Source organism: Eleutherodactylus coqui, chromosome 13 (assembly GCF_035609145.1).
Source record: "Eleutherodactylus coqui strain aEleCoq1 chromosome 13, aEleCoq1.hap1, whole genome shotgun sequence".
NCBI lineage: Eukaryota > Metazoa > Chordata > Amphibia > Anura > Eleutherodactylidae > Eleutherodactylus > Eleutherodactylus coqui.
This window is the reverse complement of record NC_089849.1, coordinates 50,312,960-50,337,527: the sequence shown is the minus strand read 5'-3', so window position 1 is coordinate 50,337,527 and position 24,568 is coordinate 50,312,960. Positions and strand designations below refer to the sequence as shown.

The following is a 24,568-nucleotide window of genomic DNA, read 5'->3' as shown; positions in this document are numbered from 1 at the left end:
GAATCAACAGTGGTTTTCAAAAAATGCTGCTGTGTCGCAGAATACTGTAAATGCTGCGGAATGTCCACAAATTTCACACCGTTTCTGACACTTGACAAAGTGGCACAAAGCTCTGCTCCTTCTTGATGCAGCACATAAAACATGGATTTTATGGGAAGCTCAAAACCTACCCAAAGTAAGAGACCCGATTCTACCTGTAGATAGGACAGAATAAATCTGGTAACGGTCACTTTATTAAACTGCGTGCCCTTCAATTCTCATCTTGATTTTTGAGTTTGGATGAAAAGATGTATACTGGCCCCTCTCTCCTAATTTGCACAATCCTGGTGGTCATGTTAAAGGCAACATTACATCCTGAGCCCTAAACTCTGGTCACTGCTGCAAACCGTGGTCAAGTATGTCCAGAACTGCAGTAACCATGTGCAACTAGTATATTTTATAGTAAAATGAGTGTCTTATACGTATGACACTTATATGGATTGTTTCTGGTATCCATAATTGGCACTGTGATTTTATGGGCGAATGCTGAAGCTGAAAATTAAAGGAACAGTGTCATTATGCATCTGTACACATGAGAGGTATGTCGGTTCCTTGCCATGTGCATACGCCTTTTATATAGTATGCCATCATACTGTATTGAAATGTTTAATACCCATCAAGTATGAGTTACCAGTGCTGGTTGTAGTATTCCGCTATATTTTAGTATGTTCACCATCTATTTATTCTTTTTCTCCCTCCACAGGCGTCCTGTAACTTCATTCGCTCTAATGTTGATACCGGTAGTGTGGATTCTCTGTTCTACGCTGCTCAGTCCAGTCGAGCTCTGTCCAACTGTGAGGTAGGTCCGCAAGGATTCAGTGGATGGCAGTGCTTATTCTCATATTGGCTATATCAGCAGTTTTTTCCTGTCTTCCTAGGTGCCTATCTCTAATGAAACCAGAGACCTGCTGCTTGGTGCTATCAGTGAAGATTCCTCGGTCACCCAGATATACCATGCAGTAGGAGCACTCAATGGCTTTGGCCTCCCTATGGCTTCACAAGAAGTAGTCGGCGCCCTGACCACCAGACTCAGTAAAGAGGAGAATGTCTTGGCGTAAGTATCGTTTTAGAAGTTAAGCCTTGTGCTTGGTATGAAGAGTGAGACATATGTTGAATTATTCAGTCCCACTGCCCTGAATTTCAGACAATAAATCGAAGTTTTATATAAAAGTATTTTTCCATAAGAATTGTAGCTGCCTGATATCCTTTTTATTGGCAAACGGAGAAGCTTACAGATGCAAGCTATATACACAGAGATTGACTAGAGACTACAGAAACTTAAAGTGAGCCTGTTACCAATTTTACAGCTGTGAAATCCCCTATACCGTTTAAAATGTAATAAAATGGGTGTTTGCATATAGTTTTTTTGCTAACAATTTAGGGCCGAGCATGCATGTAAAATCAAGTTTTATTTTTCCCATGCTACATGGAAATTGGAGGTGATGGGTCTGGTGAGCGTGTCAGTCTGTGGTGGGCTGGCCGGACTGTCTCGGGAAGCCTGCCTGTCTCCCCCAATACTGCCCCACTCTGCTAATGATGTGCGACATTCTCACAACATCGGTGCCACGGTATACATGCGCGGTTCATCTGTCTCCTGTTCTGGGCAGCTACATAAAATCAACAGCGCATGCGCTGATCACATTGCTTGTGGCACATGCATGAGATGTAAACCATGGCAGCAAGGACATGGGAATGTCCCACATCACTAGCAGCCTTGAAAGCCCACCAGACCAATCGTCCATAATTTTCACACGGCACAAGAAAACTAAAACCTTTGATTTTAGAGATGTGCTTGGCCCTGGATGGTTAGCAAAGTAACAATGCAAATACTTATTTTTATCATCAATTAAAAATAACAGGTTTAATAAGTGTAAAAATGGTTACGGGTTCCCTTTTAAAAGCCACTAGTTATCAGTATTTATAATACCAGTGTTTCTGGTGGCACAATGCGCCACTTACTAATGTAATATATCGGGAAAGGGATTGGAGTTGGCCAAAATATCTCAGTGCAAATAGTTAGCTATTGCCATTATTTGCAATTTTGCTGAACAATGCAAATACTTATGAATAGGAAAGCGTCAGTAAATGTACAAAATAGCAATAACGACACTGCAGCGTTTAAACCTGGGAACATTCTGAAGGGATACGGCCAGTGTTTCTGATGGCGCGATGCGATACTTACTAATATACGCTGTAAGAAATTGGAGGCGTTAAAAATATTTCCGTGCAAATAGTAAGCTATTGGCATTATTTACAATTTGCCAGAACATTGCAAACAGTGATTTACGAACTTCAGTTGCACACTGAGGAGACATGTTGGCTCGTTGCTTTTGCATATCTGCTGCACGTGATTTACAAACTCTAGCTGCTCGCTGAGGTTAAATTGTGGCTTGTTGCTATGTCATGTAAGCTGCATTAGCTTCACGGTGGCGTTGAACCCTCTCTGGTGACCTGTTTGCACGATTGCTGCGGTTTGTTTCAACACTGGACAATAGTTCACGATTAGATGCAGGCTGGTCTGGTATCGGCAGTATTAGCACTTAAGATGAAATGATATCACGTTCAGGAGATGTGAAGATAGTGGGGAAGGACTGCTTCAATGTTGTTAGTCAATATGCACCGCCAGCTATGTATGTGGACATTTGTGAGATGTCATTTATTGGACTCTCCACACAGGTGTCCAGCTGTCTCACAGCCAGCTACAAACTGCCAGGTTGAGTACTGCTCAGAGGCCGTGGGGTTTGTGGGGGATGTAGTCTGCCCCAATCCCTCATTTAATGCACATGGATGAAGGACCTCTGATGTCACCGTCATATAATCAGGTTCTGCTTGTTTAGGACATGTGATGTCAGTCATGTGATCAGGGGCAGCGCTCAGAGACCATGTGAATGATCACATGACAGTGACATCATCACATGTCCTGTCAGCACACTGCTGTTGTCCGGCAATACAGGTTTTTAATAACGTGAAGGACCTGCAACGTTTCGACTACACGCTGCAGTATTGGTCAAGCTTGACAAAGACTGCAGCATGTAGTAGAAGCATCGCTATTTTTATTGTCTGTTAAGAAATAAAAACAGTTTCAGGTGGATGTCTTTTATTGGCACCAATATCCTGCTGCCCTTCATATAATCACAGGTCTGGTGCGCACACGGCTGCTGTCAGGCTCTGTGGTTTATATATGTTTTAGGACCTGCGATGATGGCACCATCATGTGATCAGGGGGTGGAGCATGTGAAGCATGCACTCACAGACAAGTGGTCATTGGTACTTTGATGGACACCTCTTGCTCATGTGCTTTGGGGGTTTTTTTTCTTTTTGATCCATGTTTTTTTGCATTTTATTTTGTAATTAGAAGTAATTAAACATTTTGCACAGTTTCTCCTCTGCAGTTGCAGTGTTTTCCTATATACTGCAAGCTGGGGGACTCATGTTTTTTGCAAAAATCCTTTAAGCTAATGGGGAGGGCAGGGCATGTTTAATTGGTCGTTTTACAGTTAAGGGGGGAAAATAAACTAATCATAAAATCATCGTTCAGCCGAAAAGCAAACGATGGTAGCATTTACACTGCGCAATTATCGCTCAGAAGACATTGTTAGAGCGATAATCGTCCTGGATAAATAAGGACTGCGTGTCGATGTATTACAAGATACAGCTAATACCCCTGTAATATTCCAGCAGCTCTGTCCTGAGTAGTTGGTACAGGAAGCTCAGATCCTCAATAAGTGTGATAGAATGGAGTCCCTTTATATGGGATGATGATTCAGGAGTGTGATGTAAATAGCTGATCTCCATATTAATAGGGATGCTAATAACATGCTTCATTCTGAACAGGATTGTAAAAGCGATATAGAAGATGGTGTTAGATGCACCTCCCCAGTGTGATTTAAAAAGTCCCCAGTGACAAGAGAGAAGTGTCACAGCCAGAACCGCTTTCCTTTTAGTATATGGATCAGGAGAATTCTGTCATTCGGTTTCGGTGCAAACTAATGCTCCTTATGTCTTCTGCCCCTTCACTTCCCACGGGAAACCCAGTGCATTTGTCATAGAAATGCAGCTGTCATGTACAGCGGGTGGGATCCTTCCCACATAACAGTTGCATGCTTACTTTCTAGTAAGTGGATGTTTTCTGATGTTTTGAGTCTCGTATGCATTTGTAGCAAAGAAAGGAACGGTAATTGCTGTTTTTGTCCCATGTACTTCTATGTATCTTTACAGCTTTATGCACAGCATAAAAGGACTAAGTTTCTCAAAAGTAACCAATCGTCACCATCTCGCCGCTAAAACTAACTTCACTGGCCAGCATGGGGTTAAAACATTGATCAGTTCTAATGCCCTCTCTTTTAGTAATAAGGCCATGTAATTGCTCAATTAGATTTCAGTTGCCTTGCACCGTATGCAAATGAGCAGAAAAGAGTCATGTAGGCAAGAAGAGTCGCTCTGCTTTGTGAGCTGCCAATGTAAGACCACCACCTTTCTCTTGATAGGGTTTCCTGTGTAATGGAGGATGTCTGTCAAAAGAAAGGGGTGGGTTAGCTCATGATTCTTGTCAGCCAGATGACTCTTCTCTGCTCATTTGCATACATGCAGAATAACATTTAAATTGCAAACCTACATGGGCTCTTTTAAATAAAAAAAAAAAAAAAAAAAGAGTACTTACTAGTAGTGAGTGTGAGTTAAGTCAGTTTGGGGGTGAAATGATGGTGTGTGACAGGTTCCCTTTTAATAAGGATGGCATCCTTACTGCCTTTTCTGGGCCACCATAATGGAATCAAGTGTAACAGCGAATCATTTGCCCCACCCAATTCTACTGTTTCAAGTCTTAAGTAGGTGGTCCTATCAGTGGTTGATAGCCTTTTTATGACTGATAGGACCGCCCACTAGACTTCTAAACTCAAAGTAAGCAGGGATGTACAGATAGGTTTTTCTTTAGCTTATCTTTAGGCCCATTTAGACACAATGATTATCGCTCAAAAGCCATCTTTTGAGCGAGATTCGTTGTGTCTAACTGCACTGACATGGTGTAGTTTTCGTTAAACCATCGCTCATCGGTGTCTTTCAGCGTGCTGAAAGACAACAATCAGCCTTATCAGGGATTCACAGTGGGATACAGCTGATACTATTGTTTCAGCTGTATCCCGATCCCTGAACACAGGCGGGGTATGAAGAACATAGCGGTCCAGCTGTGTTCTTCATAATCCACACGGAGCGCACAGCTGTATACCAGCTGAGCGCTCCGTGAACAGCCGGAGTATGAAGAATACAGTGGTCCAGTTGTGTTCTGCATACCCGGCTCAGAGTGCTCAGTTGCATATTTAAGCAGAGAACAGCTGGATGCATAAGACAAGTGGACCCGCTTGTGTTCTGCATACCCCGTTCGGAGCGCTCTGCTGTATAACAGCTGGGCGCTCCATGCAGAGAACAGCTGAATGCAGAAGGCAAGCGTCTCCCATCCTGGGTCCAGCTGTCCACACCAGGTTAGTCCTCCCTTTTTTTCCCGTAAAACTCAATCTGCTCAGCTCCTCCTCTATAACATGCCGGCAGTTTGGACAGCATGTTTCAGCCATCAGATTCTCTTTAAACGGATCCCTTACCCAGTTCATACCGCCAAATCCAACCCTAGCTATAACTTTGAGTTTAAGTATGTACATCCACATTCTGGCCTATAATTCTAGTGTGGCATAGGGAAACTATAGTTAGTCTGATGCCAGCAGAGAATTGGCAGACAAGCGGTATCTGTAAAAGCATTCCAGTAACATCCAACAACAGTGGTCATACATATGTGCCAGCAACAGAATTTGACATTCAGATTTCCCAGGCGCAATTCTTTGTTAATGCAGCCCTGTCCTTCCCTGCAATGCTCTGTACTCCACTAATGGGACCTTGCGTGAGTGCAGCTAGTTAGTCGTCCCTGGCATGAAGCTACACTACATCTTCCTGTGCCAACCTCTGCAGTCACTGATAACACAGGCTGCCCAGACAGGAATACATCTGGTTTTGTTTTCATTAGCAGCAGCCAGAATCCCGTACACATTGGTCATTGGGTTATGTGGTCAGGAGCTGTCGGAGGCCGGTGAGCTGCATATGGCTACTGGGCCATAAAGTACTCGTCCTGGTAGAAAAGTGCCCATGTCATTGTCTCTGTGGATGCTTTAGTTTCTACATTATCTACATGTCTGAACTAATTTCCATATCTGTCTTCCTCCACAGAACTATTGAAGCTCTCTTAACTGCGTCTTTGCTGTCCCAGCAAGCTGACCTACGTGGAATTGTGGAGGAAATAGAGGTAACCAAATATTCATTTCAGGGAGTAACGTGCCAGAGCTTTATAATGTTCTAGGGTTTAAATGGACATTTTGCCTGTGGAAAGTACACATTGTTGGAAAAATAAAGCTTATGAAGTTTTTTTATGTAAATTCCTTTATCCTCTGTTTTTAATATGAACATTTTATTGGGTTTCATTGTTATTGTACTTCAGACTTCAGCTGCCCATACACATTGTGGTTAAACTTCAGTCACACCCTGTGTTACTAACATACTATTTTAAAAAATATATAAAAAGCCGTCTTTGAAGTATCCCACTGCTTCCTACGGCTCGTGTGACATGCAATACCGTGGCTATAGTTTGGCATTAATGAGCTGGTCCAGATTTAGATTGTTGGCAGGAAGACTCGAGCAGTCCATAATACAGAGTGCTGCTCATAAGTAATGCCAGTAATTTACATACCAGGGGGTTATGGACTTGTTTACACAAAGTATGTTGGAGGATTTGTATAACTTTCTTGTTATGCAGTGAATAGAGTTTATATACTGAAACCATAACAAATTATGAATTACTGTAAATAAGGGGGTTGCCTTTTTTTTCTCCTCTTATAGGATTTGGTGGCTCGTCTGGATGATCTGGGTGGTCAATACCTGCAATTTGAAGAAGGTCTAGAAGCTACTGCTCTGTTTGTGGCTGCTACATACAGGTTGTCGGATCATGTTGGTGTGGAGCCTGCCTTAAAAGAGGTGAGAAAAGCTCTAAGGTTTCCCGTTATATCTGTAACATCCTTTATTTTTGAGACAATTGCAATATGTATTTATTAACAATAACTTCTGTCTCCTAGGACCAGATCGTCCAGTTGGTAAATGCCATCTTCAGCAGGAAGAGCTTTGATTCCCTCTCAGAAGCCTTCAGTGTGGCCTTTGCAGGCTCTGCTCTCTCCCACAATCGCTATCACATTCCACTTATCGTGGTCCCCGATGGACCTGCTGCTGTGTCTCACAAACAGCCCCTCCTTAAGGTGTGTATTTTTGCCTGTTCTAACCAGAAACAGATGACCCAACTAGGCTTTATGTACGCTTTACATTATGAGAGGGGCTATATGGGCCAGAGTGCTCCATGTTCAACCAGCAGTTGGGCCATATACAGGGACCAGTGATCAGACCATGAAAAGGCAAACGTTTATACTTTATGCGAGTATAAAATTGCTTGCTGCTCGGCAGTATGTTTTTCATTACGAACAAGGAGATTTACAGCCAGCCTATGGCGACGAATGATCACCTTTTTTTCTTTTTCATATTAATTTTTTTTTTTTTTCATCCCTTTTTTTTAGTTAACAAAAACATAAATAAAAAAACAAAAGGCATTGCAAGCATTAGATGCATGCCTTATGATTATTTCATGGGTTACTACTTTGCCCTCTCTTGTGACTGGGATATACCCTACATATCGTTTCCTTTGTGCACGGTTTACGTAATGTGCAAGTTCAGTTGTCCCAAGCCAAATGCATCCAATTATTTGGATCATATCTTACTGTTTTTGTGTCCTGCTTTATGTTTAAAGTATATGCCTTTTTCCCATGGTAAGAGTCAGTTGACTTGATCCTTAAATTCCCTCAATGTAGGAGGAGACTCATCCAGGCAATGCTGCGCTATCAATTTTTTGTGATACGAGTCTCGCTACCACTAGTTGTTTATGCTCCTCCGCTGGTATAGCACTTAAAATATCCTAGGATACAAACTAGTGGAGTAAACTCCAAATTTATTTTATAGACAGTGTCAATCAGAGAGTGGACCTCACTCTGGTATCGGTTCACGAATGATCACCTTAGTGATTGCTAGACCCCATTCTCTTAATAAATAAAATGAGTGCTGAGTCACGTGCATATCCATAGGTGCTCGTTACATCAGGCCGAGAATTCAGCCTGTGGGGGTGGAAGGGCAATAGACTGATTTCATTAATTGTGACTTGTAGCCTCTAACCAATCGAGGAATTTCCGATTTTTGTTTTACATAAGATTTGTGCTGGTCTTGGGCTTTATTCACTCTGGTTTCATTCCTTCGGGTTTCCCTTTTCCTGATGGACAGAATAACAGTCTGGTGATTTATTTTTTTTTAATTTTTTTTTTCTCCCTTCCTTAAGCTGGTTAAAAAAAATGCAGAATATAGTCTCTAGGGTTTATTAACAGATGTTCCACTCTAATATTGTCACTTAAGCTACTTAAAGTTTTTTCATTTTCTCTCTGTATAGCTTCTGGTTACCAATGTTCTCTCTCAGCGACTATCAGATGCCAAAGTGAAATTGAATCAAGCTAAATCCAGTAGCACCAAAGCCACAGTTCTTGAGCAGGCAGCATTTACTCCATCTGGGTAAGTAAAACTTACCTTGGGTACAAACTCCCAACTGCCTCCATGAAGTTCATAAAGTTTGATTTTTTTTAATTTTTTTTATTTTTTTTTTTCAAAAAACAAAATTCAAAGTACAGGTACAGAATCTGATTCTGCCAACCCCTGAGGGTCCCTTTATATGGAATGATTAATTATTGGTATGAGCAAACAAGTCTTTTGCATTCAAACAACGTCGGTTTATACTTGCAGATTGTTTACATTTTATTTGTCCTAGCTCATTCAGTCTATCTTTGGTCTGTTAAGGCCCGTTTACACGGAGTGATAATCGCTCAAAGACAGTTTGAGTGACAGTTTTGAACGATCATTTTGCATAAACTAATTAAGTAGCTACTCGGCTACTTAATAGCTTATTAGTGTGCAAATGAAGCCTTTAGCGGAATTGCAGTTAATAGCTGGAGGTCTCTTATCTGCATTCAGCTCCTTTGTTCCCCGGTGGGTTGAATAGCTGAAACAATACTATCAGCATTACCCACAAGGAACTCAGCATGTTGTCCTGATAAGACCGCCCTATGATTTTTAGGCTGGCTTGAATGTAACGATCAACGAAAAGTGCATGATGTTCGCGCGTTTAGACGCAACGATTATCGCTCAAAAGATCGCTTTTAAATGATCATCGCTCTGTGTAAATGGGCCTTTAGGGAAGTCTGGGAATTGTTTGTAGTTGACTGAATGATTGCCTTAAGGCCCATTTAGATACAATGATTATTGCTTAAAAAATGACTTTTGAGCGATAATCGTTGTGTGCCTTTTAAGCACAAGGTGATTGCTCAAATGTTGAGGGATCACTTTGCGCTCCGAGCCGGGTATGCAGAAGACAAGCAAGGCCGCTTGCCTTCTGCATCCAGCTGTTCTTTGCTCAGAGTGCTCAGCTTTTATACAGACCAGCGCTCTGAGCAGGTTATGCAGAACACAGCTAGACCGCGATATTCTTCATACTCCGGCTGTTCACGGAGCACTCAGCTGGTATACAGCTGTGCGCTCCATGCGGAGTATGAAGAACACAGCTGGACCGCTCTGTTCCTCATACTCGGGCTGAGTTCAGGGAGTGGGATACAGCTGAAATAATAGTATCAGCTGTATCCCGCTGTGAATTCCTTCCTGATAAGGCTGATCGTTATCTTTCAGCATGCTGAAAGACAACGGTCAGCGACTGCTTAATGAGAACTGCACGATGTCAGTGTAGTTACACACACTGGTTATCGTTCAGAAGAAAGCTTTTGAGAATTTTGAGCGATAATCGTTGTCAAAATGGGCCTTTATACACAGAACAATGCCAAACGAGAAACAATGATTTTTTTGATGCCTCCATAAAACAACAAAGGTTAAGGCCATGTTAAAATAAGAAGTCTCACCTTCTTAGCTGCTTGCGGTGCTTGTAGTCTGTGCATGCAGAGAAAATCATACATCCGTTCTGCCATTCGGTCCTATGGCTTGTTCAAATTATAGTGGATACATGGGAATACGGACACATCAGATGATGTGTCCGTATTCCCATGTATCCACTAAGGCCCTGTTAACACTGAACGATTGTCATCATTTCTCGTCTGTATGATTGGAGGACACAGCAAGACTTTGGGTATAGCTTCTGCCAATGTTGCTCATTCAAAGAACAGTCAGCTCGTTTAAAAGCGGCCTTAATGATTCTTCCCTTCTAGGGATACAATTAGGGTTCCTTATTTGAAGAGATGGCTTCAGATGTGGACATATAGACATCAAAATGGGTACACACTCTGTCACGGGCTGTCCTGGATGCGTCCAAGACAATCATTGATATGCTACACAAGGCTTCCCATCAGCTGCCCCCAGTGGAAGATCCAGGAAGTGGTCAAGGCCATCTCACGGGATAATCCTCTGAGTCGCCAGCTTCGTCATACACTCAAGCCCCGTCCCTGGGACGCGCTCTGAGCTTTCTACCAGAGACGACTTCACTCTCAAAGCGAGGTGTCCAAGTCTCTCCTAGATTCGGACCTGGGCGATGAACAGTCATCCAAGCTATTCCCTCTAATAGTCGCTGAGCAGGATACTCTTCGGGTGAAAGATCCAGACCCATAAACGTCAGTAGGGCGATTACTATCAGACGTCCAAAGTGTTCTCCAAGTGTTTCCCTCTCACAGAATTTTGAGGACATCCTGACTAGGGAATTAAATCTCACTGATAAGTGTTTCACTAAACTGAAGTGCTTCGCTATCATGTACCCCTTTCTCAAAGGGTCCATGAAGACATAGGCATCATCTCTAGTGGTACTCTGCAGTGTCGCGCTTGGCAAAAAACACCAAGTTGTTTCGCGGACATGCATTGCAAACTAAAATCGCTGGCCAAATCATCCTTCGAGGCTGCCAGGCTTTTTGCTCGATGCTGCCTCATGGCAACATGCTAGACCTTGTGACTAAAATCCTGGGGTGTTAATACAGCGTCTTAAAAAGTCCTTAACTAGACTACCCTTTGCGAGTTCTCGCCTCTTCGACACCCCATCTCGACATGAACATCTCAGAGGCCAGGGGTGGTAAGGGCTCCCACCCAATTCAGAACAAGTCTATCCGAGCAAGGTCTACTCAGAGGAAATAACCTGTTTTTTGTTTTTTTTGGCGCTGCAGTCCACGTACCTCCATGTCAAGAGCACCGCACAGGATCACAGGAAGAAACCTTCCTTCAAATCCCAACCCTCCTGCCGTCATTGTCCACAGATTTCCAAGTTCTTCTTTACAAAACCCTCTGCATGAGGGGTGGCCTAAGGCCCAGTCGGGTGGGGAGGCTACTTTCCCAAATCAGAAACGCCTCACCTAGTTAACCGACATCTCAGACACCTGGGTCCAGGAAGTAATCTCCTTAGGCTATGGAGTAGTTTGTCAGTCGTCCTCCGGGCCAGTTTTTCAGGTCCACACTTCGGCCTCTTCATCACAGCAAAATAAAATTAAAACAGCACAGTAAGACAGAAGAACACGTATGGTAAACAGGAATAATGGTACCTGAAGGTGTTGTGCTAGCAGCCCAACACACTGAGGGGCCTGACCGATAACTGCGGTAGCCTCCCCAATGGACGAGGATCAGGAGCGTCAAAAGAGTAATGAATGAATGCTTGGAAAACAGGGAAAACGGTGCACTTAGCAGGAGACAGAAGTGGAAGCAGTCCTTTTATTGCTTGCGGTTAAGGCAACGAGAGTTTGTTTTGGATATTTAAGTTTTGCACTTTGGTCCCCAATGGCCCTAACGAGTGTATTCAGAGCGGATAATAAACTGTCCTTTCAGTTTTTAATCTCCAGTGATACTATTGTGTTGGCATTTCATTTATTTTTTCACTCCCCTACCCACCAGTTCTATGCATATTCAATTATTTTAATTGCTTGGTCAGCTGATTTATTCATTTTTCTTCCCGTCTATACTTTCATATCTATGCACTGTCACTTTGAAGGTTTTATACTTTTTTTTTTTTTATTCCTTATTTTATCCTGTTTATATAATTATCCAGGACACTTACTTTGAGTGTGTGTGTTATTTTATGACTCTCTGGGCGGCTATGTGTCTTGATTTGCCGCTGCCGTGATGTCATCAACCACGTCGCATTCGTCAAAAGCATTCTGCTGTCTTTTATGGAATGTTCTTTTATAAAACACTGAATCAATTATATAGAAACTTGGAATTTCCGCATGAAGTAGCTGAAATCTGTCATTGCATCAATGGAGGAGGGGATTTCCTGTCATTCGTCAACATCAAGGACGCATACCTCCATGTCCCCATCTGCACAGCACGTCAGCGTTTTCTCCCCTTTGCGTTTCAGTCGGAACCCTACCAGTTTGTGAGTCTACTGCTCGGGTTAGTGGTAGATCATGGGTCTTCACGAAAGTTGGAACCAGTCACCCAAACTATGCTGAAGGCTAGGAAGCCCTCATCCTTTTGGGTTTACCACCATGTGTGGAAAGTTTCTTCCTCTGGTGCAAACAACAAAGTTTTTACACCATGTGCGTTTTTTCTATCCCAACTACTGTCTTTTCTCCAAAAAAACTGTCTTGGACCTCAGTTTTTTGAAAAGTCAGGTTTGGCCATTTCCATTTTTTTTCCAGCACCCTTTGGAGTCAAAAGTGGCCGTCTGCACTCTGAAACAGTCGCAGAAAGTTATCACGGTCCAGTTAAACTTTGCTGTGTGTGTAAAATATATTGTTTTCTTTTGTTTTTTAATATATATTATATGAATGTGTATGTATATGTATGTTTTTTGCCACTGTATGTAGATTTAGTAAAGTTTAATTTGTTGCTGCAAGTTATCACTGTTGCTTCACATGAAAAGCTGTTGAAAAGACAAACTGGCACAGAACTTTTTCCTGATGCGTTAAGTGTCAAGTTAAACTTTGCTGCACTTGTGTATATTTTTTCCCTAGATTATTTTTGAAAGTCGATGTGATGGGGCTCTTCAGCATTTACAGCGCTCCCCAACCTGTTACTAGTCCTAAGTTATTGGGACAAATCTAATGGCACAGATATTTTTTTTTTATGTTGTGTCCTTATAAAGTTGTACTCATCTGTTTGCTTGGCAACCAACTGCAAAATGTATTCACATTCGCACTACTAATTTATGTCTTAACTACATTTATGTTTTCAGGGACTCTTTTGAACTGAATTTTATGGATTCCAAACCAGCAAGTGGCTACTATGACTTCTCAGTGAGTGTGGAAGGTGACAGCCGTTTCCTGGCAAACCAGGTGGAGGTGTGTATGACCTGAAATCTGTGACACAGAGACCTATAATTAAGTGTCAACTCCCGTAGTGAATGTGCTGCATAATGTGATGTAGAGCTTTCCAAGACCCTTTCATTTTTAATGCTTGGGTCTAATTATCTTAATTATCCACTTAGAATGTCTACATATGAAAGGCGCAAGCGGGAAATGATGGCTCTAAATTTTACTTTTCCAAGTTTTTGAACCCCTTGAGATGAGAAATAGACTCTTGAATGAAATTGTGTAAGGCTGCAGGACATTGTGCCCTCATTCTTACATTCTAAAGCAATCCAAGAAGGTGGTTTGTCTTTTACTTTTAAGATGTCCTTGTTCTGTCTGCTATGGCAACGATAAAAGGAAATGGTTAATAAGGAATGGTATTCTCTCTTCAGCTCATCACATTTACCCATAAAAAACAATTTCAAGGCTGAAACCATTGACCCACTACAAGATCTAATTAAAACTAAACTTAAACTCTGGTCTAGATTACCCTCTCTGCGGCGGGGAGAATAAATCTCATAAAAAAGGTAATACAGCCCAAATGTTTATACTTTATGCTGTATATGCCAGTCAAGATCCCGCTACACTTCTTTCAGTCTGTAAACTGTATACTCCCCACCTTTATTTGGGGCTCGTCCTATGCAAAGGTGAAACTATCTACATTGCAGAGACTGAAAGACCAAGCCGGCACGGCCCTCCCAGATCTCAAGCTCTCATCACACCGCAGGAGAGTTAAGAAACTTGAGATCATGGTTCGTAAATGAAAAAATTTCCATAACAGATTACTATCTAGTTGAAATGGTAAATGGAAAAAGTTTAATAAGCTACCTAGAAAGACCGGAATGCACTAAAACCGCAGATTTACTCCCTTTGCGTAAATCAGCACTAGCTGTCTGGCCAAATCCAGTCAACGCTTTGAGGGTGCCATTGGTGGAACTCCCGATATGGAATAATCCCACTCTCCCAGCTGTGGCTTTGGTGCCTGATCCTCATTACTGGATACGACTAGGGTTAACAACATTAGGAGATATGTATAGGGCTAATATGTTTATTTCTTACACGCAATTACAAGATGAATTGCAAACACCCTACTAGCAGCTGTTTAGGTACTTCCAATTGTGACATGCAGCAAACGCACAATTTCCTGCCACTATGTTCCAGGTCTCTAAATATCCCATCATAGGAATTTTTCGGTCCCAAGGCCCGAAAGGATTGATATCTGCCCTATATATACACATCTGCTATCAACTAAAATTGGTCGGAATCCACTACCAATTCAAAATAAATGGCAAGCTCTCATTTCAGAGCTAACACCGGAGGATTGGCAAGATATACTGGAATCCCATCTATTGGTATCCCTGACAGTGAACAACAATGGTGTCCAAAGAGGCAGCAGCATCAACGGTGTAGACATTGTAGGAAAAGGTTTTATTGCTCCATAACATGGCGACGTTTCGACTTAATCTAAGTCTTTTTCTACAATTTCTACACCGTTGATGCTGCCGCCTCCTTGGACACAATTGCATTTATTTGGGGTTGGGTTCATGACCCCACAGGTGGCTTGGCATACACAGATTGGAACCTCTGCACTTAAGTGCATGTGTTAGGTGTGCTGCGGAACTTTCCTATTTCTACTGACAGTGAACAACAGACTGATACAGCTGTATATAATACACCAATCTTACCTTACACGCATACGACTACATAAAATGGGCAGAGCCCCGACATCAGATTGTCATAGATGTCGTCATTCTATTGCTGACTTTTGGCACTTGATATGGGACTGCATGTTTATCCGAGATTTCTGGGCTGAGGTGGCAACATTTGTGTCTACGCTCTTGCCTTCCCCATACACAGTCACTCTAGGTCCTAAAACAGTATTATTTGGCTTATTAGCTGGAGGACAATGGCCTCACCACCAACGAATCTTTATGAGGGAGGTATGATTTTTAGCTCAGAAGGCGATTGCTCGAAAACGGATGGCCGCCGAATCCCCTTCCACTACGGGATGGAAAACATTAGTCAATACTGTTCTACCTTATGAAAAGGTAATTTACCAAAACAGAGGATGCCCTACTAAATTTAACAAAATATGTGGTATATGGTTGGATGCCTGTACCATTCTGCAACATAACCAATTGTATCTTGTCACCAAGCAACGTAAATAAACCCCTATGCTGACAGGTGTATTGTTTGTAGAAACGTTTTGTTGATGTCTCAGAGGTTTGTAGATCGCAAAATGGACAACAAGAACTGTAAACTGAGTTATGAGACAAGTCTGAATCCTGAAACCAGTTCAACTGTCATCATATACCAATGATATATGTAATATGTCTATGTACCAATTATGTGATGTGATCAATAAAATAAAAAAATATATAATTTCTGAGAAAAAAAGTGTTTTCTACCTGTGATCTGCTATCAGAAAAGGGTATTCATTATCACAGGAAAGTAAACTGGACTATCCACTCTCTTTACAGATTAAAGTGAAAGTCTCAACAGAAGTTGGAATCAGCAATGTAGATCTCTCCATTGTGGATAAAGATCAGAGTATTTCTCCTAAAACTGCCAGGTAATTATAGGGTTAGTTGACTATATTTACGATTTGAGGAATTGGAAATGGCTTAAAGGACTTCTTCCTTTTAGGGTGACATTCCCCGCTAAAGCCAAAGGACCGTTCACTGCTGACAGCCACCAGAATTTTGCACTTGCTTTCCAGCTTACCGATGTGAACACAGGAGCCAGCCTGACACCACATCAGGTACATTTCCTGTAAATTACCTGTAACTGGTTTCTTCTATGAATCTTTTCACTAATTGACTTGCAGAACTGAAGGCATACTTTTTTTCATGTTAGTGGGTTAAAGGGGTTTCCAGGATTAGAAAAAAAGTAGTTTTTTTTCCCCTGCAGAAACAGCTCTGTATTTGTCTGGGGACTTTGTCTAATGTTGCACCTCATTCACCATTCAAGTGAAGGGAGTTGAACGGTCATCTCTGACACCGCACATAAGACAGTTTCTAATAAATACTTGCATTCCCCATGAAATTACTTGGTAGCAACTTATTTATTTTTTACACGCCACATTGTGCCTGCTGTTCCTCTGTTGTCCCTCTTGCAAATGTGTAAATATATTGCTTAGGGCTCCTGTCCACGGGCATAGCTATATCCCGCACTGAGCCTATCTGAGAGGCTCACTGCGGGGAATCACGGCTAATCGCAGCATGCTGCGATTTAAAACCCATGAGCAGAGAATCCTCATGATTCTCCGCTCGTGGACAGCAGGGCTGCGCTTTCTATAGTAGTCTATGGAAAGCATTCACTGCGTTTTCCGCGGCCGGATTATTGTCGCAGGAAACACAGTGAAGAATCACCCGTGGACAGACAGTCTTAGTGGGAGAGTTCCCTGTGTTCTTAGGGTACCTACACAGTAGGATACTGTCAATGCTGATTGAACACTGTCAGACTGTGTGTGGACACATCCCTTTGACAAGTAAAATGGCTTGATTGTCAGTTTATTCATACATTTCAAGGAGTAACAGGAACAGCACAATGCAAAGTTAGAAAATAATTTCATAGGGAATGCAGAGGTTTTATCAGGTGCCTACAGGGCATCTGACACAAACGCCCATCTCTCCATTGGTTCAGGGATACACCAGCTATCTCATCATTTACTCACGCAGCTCTGCTGCTGTGTATAAATATACAATTAACAGGTAACTGTTAAAGGCCATTTACACAGGCCGATTATCGCACAAAATCTGTTCAAAGACAATAATTTGCGCCATAATCGTTGCCACTAAATGCGCAGCCATCGTGCACTATTCATTTGCAGTTTGCTGATCGCTCCCTTTCAACTAGCATGAAAATCATCGCTAACTTGCTGACGTCTCGCTGAGTGTAAATGCTCCCCTCTCATAGAATGTGAAAGTCGTGAGTGGGAAGCCGGTGAGGATCTGCCCGTCTAAACGCTCTGCACAAGCGCTAACAACCTAGCAGTGACGTCAGTGATCATGCTGTCATTTATACTGTCGTCCCATCTAAATGGGACATTACACACATACTGACGGAGGTGAAGCTAATAATGGGGGTTTGTAAATGTGCATTCAGAGTTCACTGAACCTCTAACACATCTATGCTACAAATCCACATCCTTGTATTACGTTCTGTGTGAAGATGACCTTACAACCTATTAAAATATATATAATTTATAGATTGGGAATTGTCAAAAATTAAAAGATGTCTGAAGTAATTCTTTTTTTCTGCTTGTTTCCCAGACATTTGTTCGCTTGCATAACCAGAAGACTTCCCAAGAAGTAGTATTTGTTGCTGAGCCAGACACTAAGGGCACTTATAGGTTTGAGCTTGACCCATCCGAAAGGAAGTCTGAGTTTGACTCTGCATCGGGGACTTACACGCTCTACTTGATTGTAGGAGACGCTACACTGGAGAATCCCATTTTGTGGAATATGGTATGTTGTAGGCATGCTTACCCACAAAATAACCAATGATGATGTGTTTGGAAATATGAAGGTTTTGTTCAAGGTGACTTAACAGGTTGGGAATCTTTAAAACTGATCTGAACGTTTGCAGAAAGTTGTTTTTGTTTAATCTTGTTTCAGGCTGATGTGGTCATTAAATTCCCTGAAGAGGACACCCCAACCCCGGTCCAGAGCAAGAACTTGTTCACCCCCAAGCAAGATATTCAGGTAACTGGATTCATGACATGTCTATTATATCTTTCTGGATATATTATGCAGAACACATTTGATAAGATAACTTATTATTGAGAAACTCACAAAATATTAGAGAACAAAAGTAATCTGCCTTAGTAATGGTAACGGACATCAGATGGGAATGCGCATGAAGAATCTATAACGGAATACAATGACAGACAAGTGGATGAGATTTTGAGAAATCGTATTGGCATGCTTCTGATATTTTCTACAAAGTTGTTGATTTGTGGTGTGGATTTAAAAATCCACACCATATCCATTTTATTGCAACTTTTCCCCACTGACTTCAATGGGGCAGTCAGAAGCGGTAATAAATCTGCATCACAATGTTTTGTTGTGGATTTTGCTACGAGTTAATCATGGATCCGCAGCAAAGTCTGTAGCCTCATCTACAACAAATCGGGTTCGAGGATTTGCTGTGAGAATTTTCCATAGCAAATCTGACCTATTTGTATATTTACCCTAAGGCTAATTTCACATGAGCGTGAATTAGCCAATCAGGCAATGAATCACGGCCAGATTTTGCACTTGCCAATATGCGTTTGTGTTTTTTTTCCATTATACAGGTAGTCCCTGACTTGCGAACGTTCAATTTACGAACTTCTTTGTTTTGTTTTTTTTGCCCCCTGTGATGTGGGGAAGAAAAATCACTTGTGTGTATGACCCCATTCCAGAGAATGGGGTTTATATTTGTGCATCTCGCAAAGCATAACTTGAACCATTCATTTTGTGTACAATATTCTGTATTTGCAGCACTTATTCCGGGAGCCTGAGAAAAGGCCACCTACTGTTGTATCAAATACTTTCACAGCCCTGGTCCTGGCACCATTGCTCCTGCTCTTTATACTTGTAAGTTACACTTTTCTAGTTCTACCATGACTGATGGCACAATGGGGAAGATATATTAAGAGTGGCTTATGAAGGGTCAGTCTTAATTGGAAGTGTGGAGTAAAATCGGGTAAATGTATTAAGGGGTGCACACGGATTAAAACATTTGGCACATTAAAGGCTTATTTCACACCAGCAATAGGGCTTCAGATATAATTCTGTGTGTCTGTTCTTTAATGGATCAAATATCCCAGTGTTGCGGCGCTATTTGTTCCATTTAAATAATTTTAAAACAAGCAAATTGAAAGCTTTGTTTTGCTTTCCGTTTTTGTTTTTTTTTTAAATCAATAGAGTGAGGCGGGTGCAGTATGACTGAAATGAGCCTTAGACTGTTCAAGAACAAGAAAATTAGTTCTGTGCCATTTTCTAGCTTTTGACCTAATAAACTTGTCCCACGACTGGTGGCCACCACCATCCAGCTAATAAATACTATCCCTTTTTCTCAGCAGTTTTTAAAAGTGCTGAATGCACATTTGCGCACCCAAGGCACCATAGGCACTCTGTTCACACAAAATTGCGCACGGATCTGCTTGATTTTGCGGTGTTAATCGATAATACCGGGGACTAATTAGGCTGCTTAACCTGTTCAATCATGGTGCGGGTGTGTCCCGTGCCGATGTGAATGGGCCTGGCAGTGTAGAAAAGTACAGTAGAATGCACTGATACACGCGCAAGAGCGCTCCCTTCATGGTGCAATTATGTTACAGTATTGCGAGCGTATTTGCGCATACACTTGCCTGCAGGAGCCCTTAAATTAAGGCACATGAATATACAGTGGATGTTTGTCATGGTGTAATAAAGATGGTCTTCACCTTATTTTTTTCCCAGTGGGTGAAGATTGGTGTGAATATCTCCAACTTTAGCTTCTCTCCAAGCACACTGATCTTCCATCTGGGACACGCAGGTATGTTTCTACATGCTATTCTGAAGAGTTCAGCTAATGGCCGTGTGATGTAAATACAAAACTGTCCTATACTCTCTTCTCTTCTAGCTATGCTGGGCTTAATGTATGTTTACTGGACTCAGCTGAACATGTTCCAGACTCTGAAATATTTGGCCATACTAGGAATTGTCACATTCCTGGCTGGAAACCGCATGCTTGCCCAGAAAGCAGTCAAGAGGTAAAATAATCATTTTTCCCTTTTTACTTTCAGTTAACCCACCAAATGGACTCAAATTGCCCACATCAAAATAACACAGTCTGCATTGTCGGAGGATTTAGGATGCCGTCTTGGTGCACTCTAGTGGCTCATAGTCTTGCACTTGACTCTTGCTTTCCAATTCTCCTATCTTTATGGTGGTATATCAGATACAAATAACTTGTCCTTTTTATAATCTGATCTCTCTTCTGTAATCTTATCTGTACTCGGAGCTGTCTCTATAACTCCCAGGCTTTTACCTTCTCTTCCCCTGCCTCTTTCTCCTTCCTCTCAGGACTGCAGCTGAACAAAGCAGTAGGTTGGCAAAGTATAGAACTCTTCGGTAATCTGGGGCTTCCCATGAAGTAAGGCTGCCTTACCAAATCATTTTAACACCTGCCCAACATGCATGCCAACCATGCTCCATAACACGCCACCCTTGCTTCATGTGTCCACGTTTATGACTAACCACTTGTCGGCATGTGACTGTTGCACGGAAATGCGTTTCTGCTTTTACGAGGTTCGCTGCCCTTGTGTGACTTTCATCTTCTCACAGGCAATGCATGGATTGTGTGTACGTAGCTCCACTAAGGAGCAGCACTACTAACTTGTTCTTCTGTTGCTGTTAATAGTTTCCATGTGAATCCATGAAAAATTCTTCATATACATTTTAAAGAAATCCCTTTCCACTAAAAAGAAGGAAAGTCCCTGAACACTGACCTAGCACTGCTCGGTCACACAGAGGCTTTTTATGTCCAATTACACTGAATGGCCATGTTATTATAGTCAGCTGACCTCTCGCAATTTAACCCCTCAATGCTCCAGGATATAAATGTATGTCTTTGAAGTTCGGTGTTTGCATAGAAAGGGGGTTGATCTCGCTCCATATAGTGCAGGTGCCCGCTGCACAACCGCTCCAATCAGTACTCATGCTGATCGCGGCTGGTAACCCTTTAAATGCCGCCGTCAATGAGGACGGCATTTAAATGCCCTGATCGGAGTTTAGGAGTGGCAACCTGACTGGTGTGGCTTGATTGCACCTCAGATCGTGGTATATTATGGTATTACATTATACTGCAGAAGCAATCAAACCATCGCAAGTTGTTTTCACCTTTTTGACTGAAAAAAAAATGTAAAAGTCAATTTTATTGTTTTATTTAAATAAAGGTTAAAGAGCGCACTCTTACTTTATTTATAATAAAACAACCCAAATACATATTTAAAAGATTGGACTTTTATGGATGCAGTGATACCAAAGTAACACATTCAGCCCGCACATTGAATGTCGTCAAAAAAAAAAAAAGTGCCAGAATTGCACTTTTTTTGTCGCCCTGTCTCCAAAAAAAAAATGTAATAAAACTGATCAAAATGTCCTACGTATGTATTCCAAAATCCCACAAAAAATGAGCCCTCGCATAACTATGTCGACGGGAAGAAAAAACATTTCTGACAGCCATAATGTTTTACATTTTTTTTTCCTAAGTAGTGTAGCAAGAAATAAAAAAAAACAAAAAAAAAATTACATTTGGTAGCGTTGTAATCGTCCTAGAATAAAGTTCTCATGTCACTTTCACTTCACTTTTTCCAAACAGCTACGTTAATGGATAAATAAGAGTTATGGTTTTTTAAAAGTGGGGAGGAAAAACAAAAATGACAAGAGAAAAAAATGCAGCGTCCTTAAGGGGTTAAACTTCCCTGCAACGAAAACTGGACATATGACTCCAGGGTGCAGCCTAAAATTTAAGTGAGCACAAAAATTGGATCACTGAGCAGTGGAAAATCATTGCGTGGTCAGATGTATCCAAATGTCCATTGCGCCATTCTGACGGGAGGGTCATATATCAACACTAGCTGCGCCCTTTCCTGTCAGCTGTTCAGAGCATGTTACTACTTCCATCTAATTTGTGGTAACGACAGCATGCTATCCTGTCCACATGGGCCGATATTGCTGTAGAATGATTTCAACACCTCAACGGAATCTGTAGCACAACACATTGCTGAAGGTCAAAGGAGGCCCAGTGTGCTACTAGATGGGTGTCTGTAATAGTCACCATTCAGTGGATGTGCTGCTTACCCAGGCAAAGAAGCTGGCGTGGCAAGCTTTGTTCATATTCTCTTCACTGTACTTATCCAACTTCTCTGTCATTGAAGTAGTGCTTGTATGGGAGTGCACACTGGAGGTAGAGGTCCTTGAGATCAACTCTTGGGGTTTTATCTTTAATAAATGCTGTATCAAAAAAAGGAGAGAACTTGGCATGATCGGTTTAGATCCAGAGCTAAAAATATTAGCCAAGCCCTATAGGCCTCATGCCCACGGGCGGGTCGGGTTCCGTGGTCCTGAGCCCTGTCCACGGGATACCACGCTCCCCTTGACATGAGGACAATACTTACCAGTCCGGATGTGTGCGGGTTCTCCGTTGTCTCCTCCGTGCATGTGGGCGGGCAGGCCCGCCGGTCAGCATGCCCCCTGAACATGTGCAATGTAGATTTTTAATTTTTTAAAAATCTCCTGCTTTTTCGTGGGACCCGGAGTGGCCGTTCCAGGTGTGCCGCAGATCGGATGGCTTCCATTGACTTCAATGGAAGCTGTCTTCGCGGCAAAACTCAGTATGCTGCGGTTTGTTTTCCAGACAATAAGATCCGGAAAACAAACCCGCATGGTTTAATTAAGCTGCGGGCACCCATGAATAGTCTATGGGTGGCTTGAACTCCGGATCATCTGTGTGGGTGGTCCACATGGATCCCAGAATTCAAACCCGCTTATGGACATGAGTCTTTATTAGAAGAGGGATCCCGCAAGATGAATGCCCAAAATAAAACTTGTAAGATATGCTACATAATCTGTTGTAGTTGCTGATCGCCTCTCAGTCTTGCATTTCCAGTTTTGTCAGACTGGATTGGTAACTCTTGGATTGTGTGTTTCGATATAGTCTTGTATGGCTGTGGTTTCTCCAGCTGATAGGCCATGTAAGGGGAAGCGGTGAGCATACGTGACAGCCTGCTAGAAGTTTCCTCCTGGTTACTGAAGCTCAGTCATTTTTTTGTAAAATAGAACGGTGTGGACATGAGCTGCGGATCACAGCTTTTCGGTCCTAAGCAGGGAGTGTTGCAGAGCGCGATACATTTCTCCCATTTATAGCCATCTTCAAGAAACGTGACTGTATATTTATCATATACATGCAATCACAATTATTCCTTGTAACTGAGAAGCATATCATCATTGCAAATTGTATATAATATGTAACATTCTGTTTCTACAGGACAGATAAAGTGAAATGAAAGGCACCAGAGTTGAAAAAAGAAGAAAAAAAAAAATCTTAAGATGCCAGCGCCAACTTATTTGTACATGTTCAAAATTGCAGCCCTTTTTTTTTTCTCTGCACTGATTGTTACGTGACGGTCCCCCAACTGCCTTGTCCCCTTTTCATTGAAACCACTGTGAAATCCATTCCAAACATTGTGAACGCTGACATCGTTCCGCCAGAGGCGGCCCATGGACCGGCTGTTGGCAAGCCAGTTGCCTGGGAATCTTCACACATTTTACAGACTATCATAGTGTTGGGTGGCCTGGGGATTGACGATGTGTTAATTCGGGAGCAGTATGAAGAATGAAATTGGGAGAAGATAATATGGGACTTCTGAAAGGTGCTTCCCATGTTACTAATAAAATGGAAGGTGAATGGGACTGGTTTGTTGTGTGTTTCCTTCTAAAAAAAAATGAAGACTGATATAAGGTTCCTTTAAAAAAAAAAAAAAAAAAAAAATTACTGAAAATTCATTACTGGAAAGAAACCCGGCGAGTCATCAGATGGCAACACAACAGCTGAATATTTAGTTCTTGTTAATGATCCATGAGTGTGCTAAGAAATACATTCATGAAAGGCTGATTTTAGGTTATTAGTCTTCTGTTCTCTCTTCGTTATATTCTTTACATGCCCAGTCTTGAGCTACCACAGTAAGATTTCAGAACTGGAAGCGGATACGGTGCTAAACTGTGAGAACTGCCTGAAATTACAATAACTGCCCAATTTCCGTAATGACGTTACTAAGATCTGAGAGTTATCATACTTTGAATGCCATCAGGCTGCGGCTGCTAACAGGATTCAGTGTTCAAGTGGTTCCCAATGTTAGAAGATGAATAGAAAAGAAATCTAGAATACTAGGACGGTGTTGTGTGCTACCGTGGGATAAAGCGGGGGTTAACTCGTACTTTGAAGGTGGGCTTTTTGGGCCCATGATACATTTATAAGAGAAACTTCAGAGAATGCAATAGGATTCAGAGACGCAATAAAGGAAGAATCAAAGTTTTACTGTTCCCTTTGGAATGAAGGTGCCTGATGTGTTGTCTGATGCACGAATTAATGTATATAATGGCTGGCTGGCCTTT

At 41.9% G+C, this 24,568-nt stretch overlaps 1 protein-coding gene across 1 annotated transcript in view; it reads left to right on the top strand.

Annotated features, from left to right (window-relative positions):
* RPN2 (ribophorin II) overlaps positions 1–23,866 on the top strand; it is a 32,052-nt gene extending 8,186 nt beyond the window's left edge. The window contains exons 3-17 of the mRNA XM_066587469.1: positions 743–838; positions 918–1,093; positions 6,250–6,325; positions 6,916–7,050; positions 7,149–7,325; positions 8,555–8,673; positions 13,307–13,412; positions 15,902–15,993; positions 16,068–16,182; positions 17,696–17,890; positions 18,041–18,127; positions 18,908–19,003; positions 19,871–19,946; positions 20,034–20,163; positions 23,442–23,866. Coding sequence (XP_066443566.1) covers positions 743–838; positions 918–1,093; positions 6,250–6,325; positions 6,916–7,050; positions 7,149–7,325; positions 8,555–8,673; positions 13,307–13,412; positions 15,902–15,993; positions 16,068–16,182; positions 17,696–17,890; positions 18,041–18,127; positions 18,908–19,003; positions 19,871–19,946; positions 20,034–20,163; positions 23,442–23,460 — 1,695 coding nt within the window. The 3' untranslated portion in view covers positions 23,461–23,866. The remainder of the gene's footprint in view (positions 1–742; positions 839–917; positions 1,094–6,249; positions 6,326–6,915; positions 7,051–7,148; positions 7,326–8,554; positions 8,674–13,306; positions 13,413–15,901; positions 15,994–16,067; positions 16,183–17,695; positions 17,891–18,040; positions 18,128–18,907; positions 19,004–19,870; positions 19,947–20,033; positions 20,164–23,441) is intronic.
* Positions 23,867–24,568: the final 702 nt, after the last annotated feature.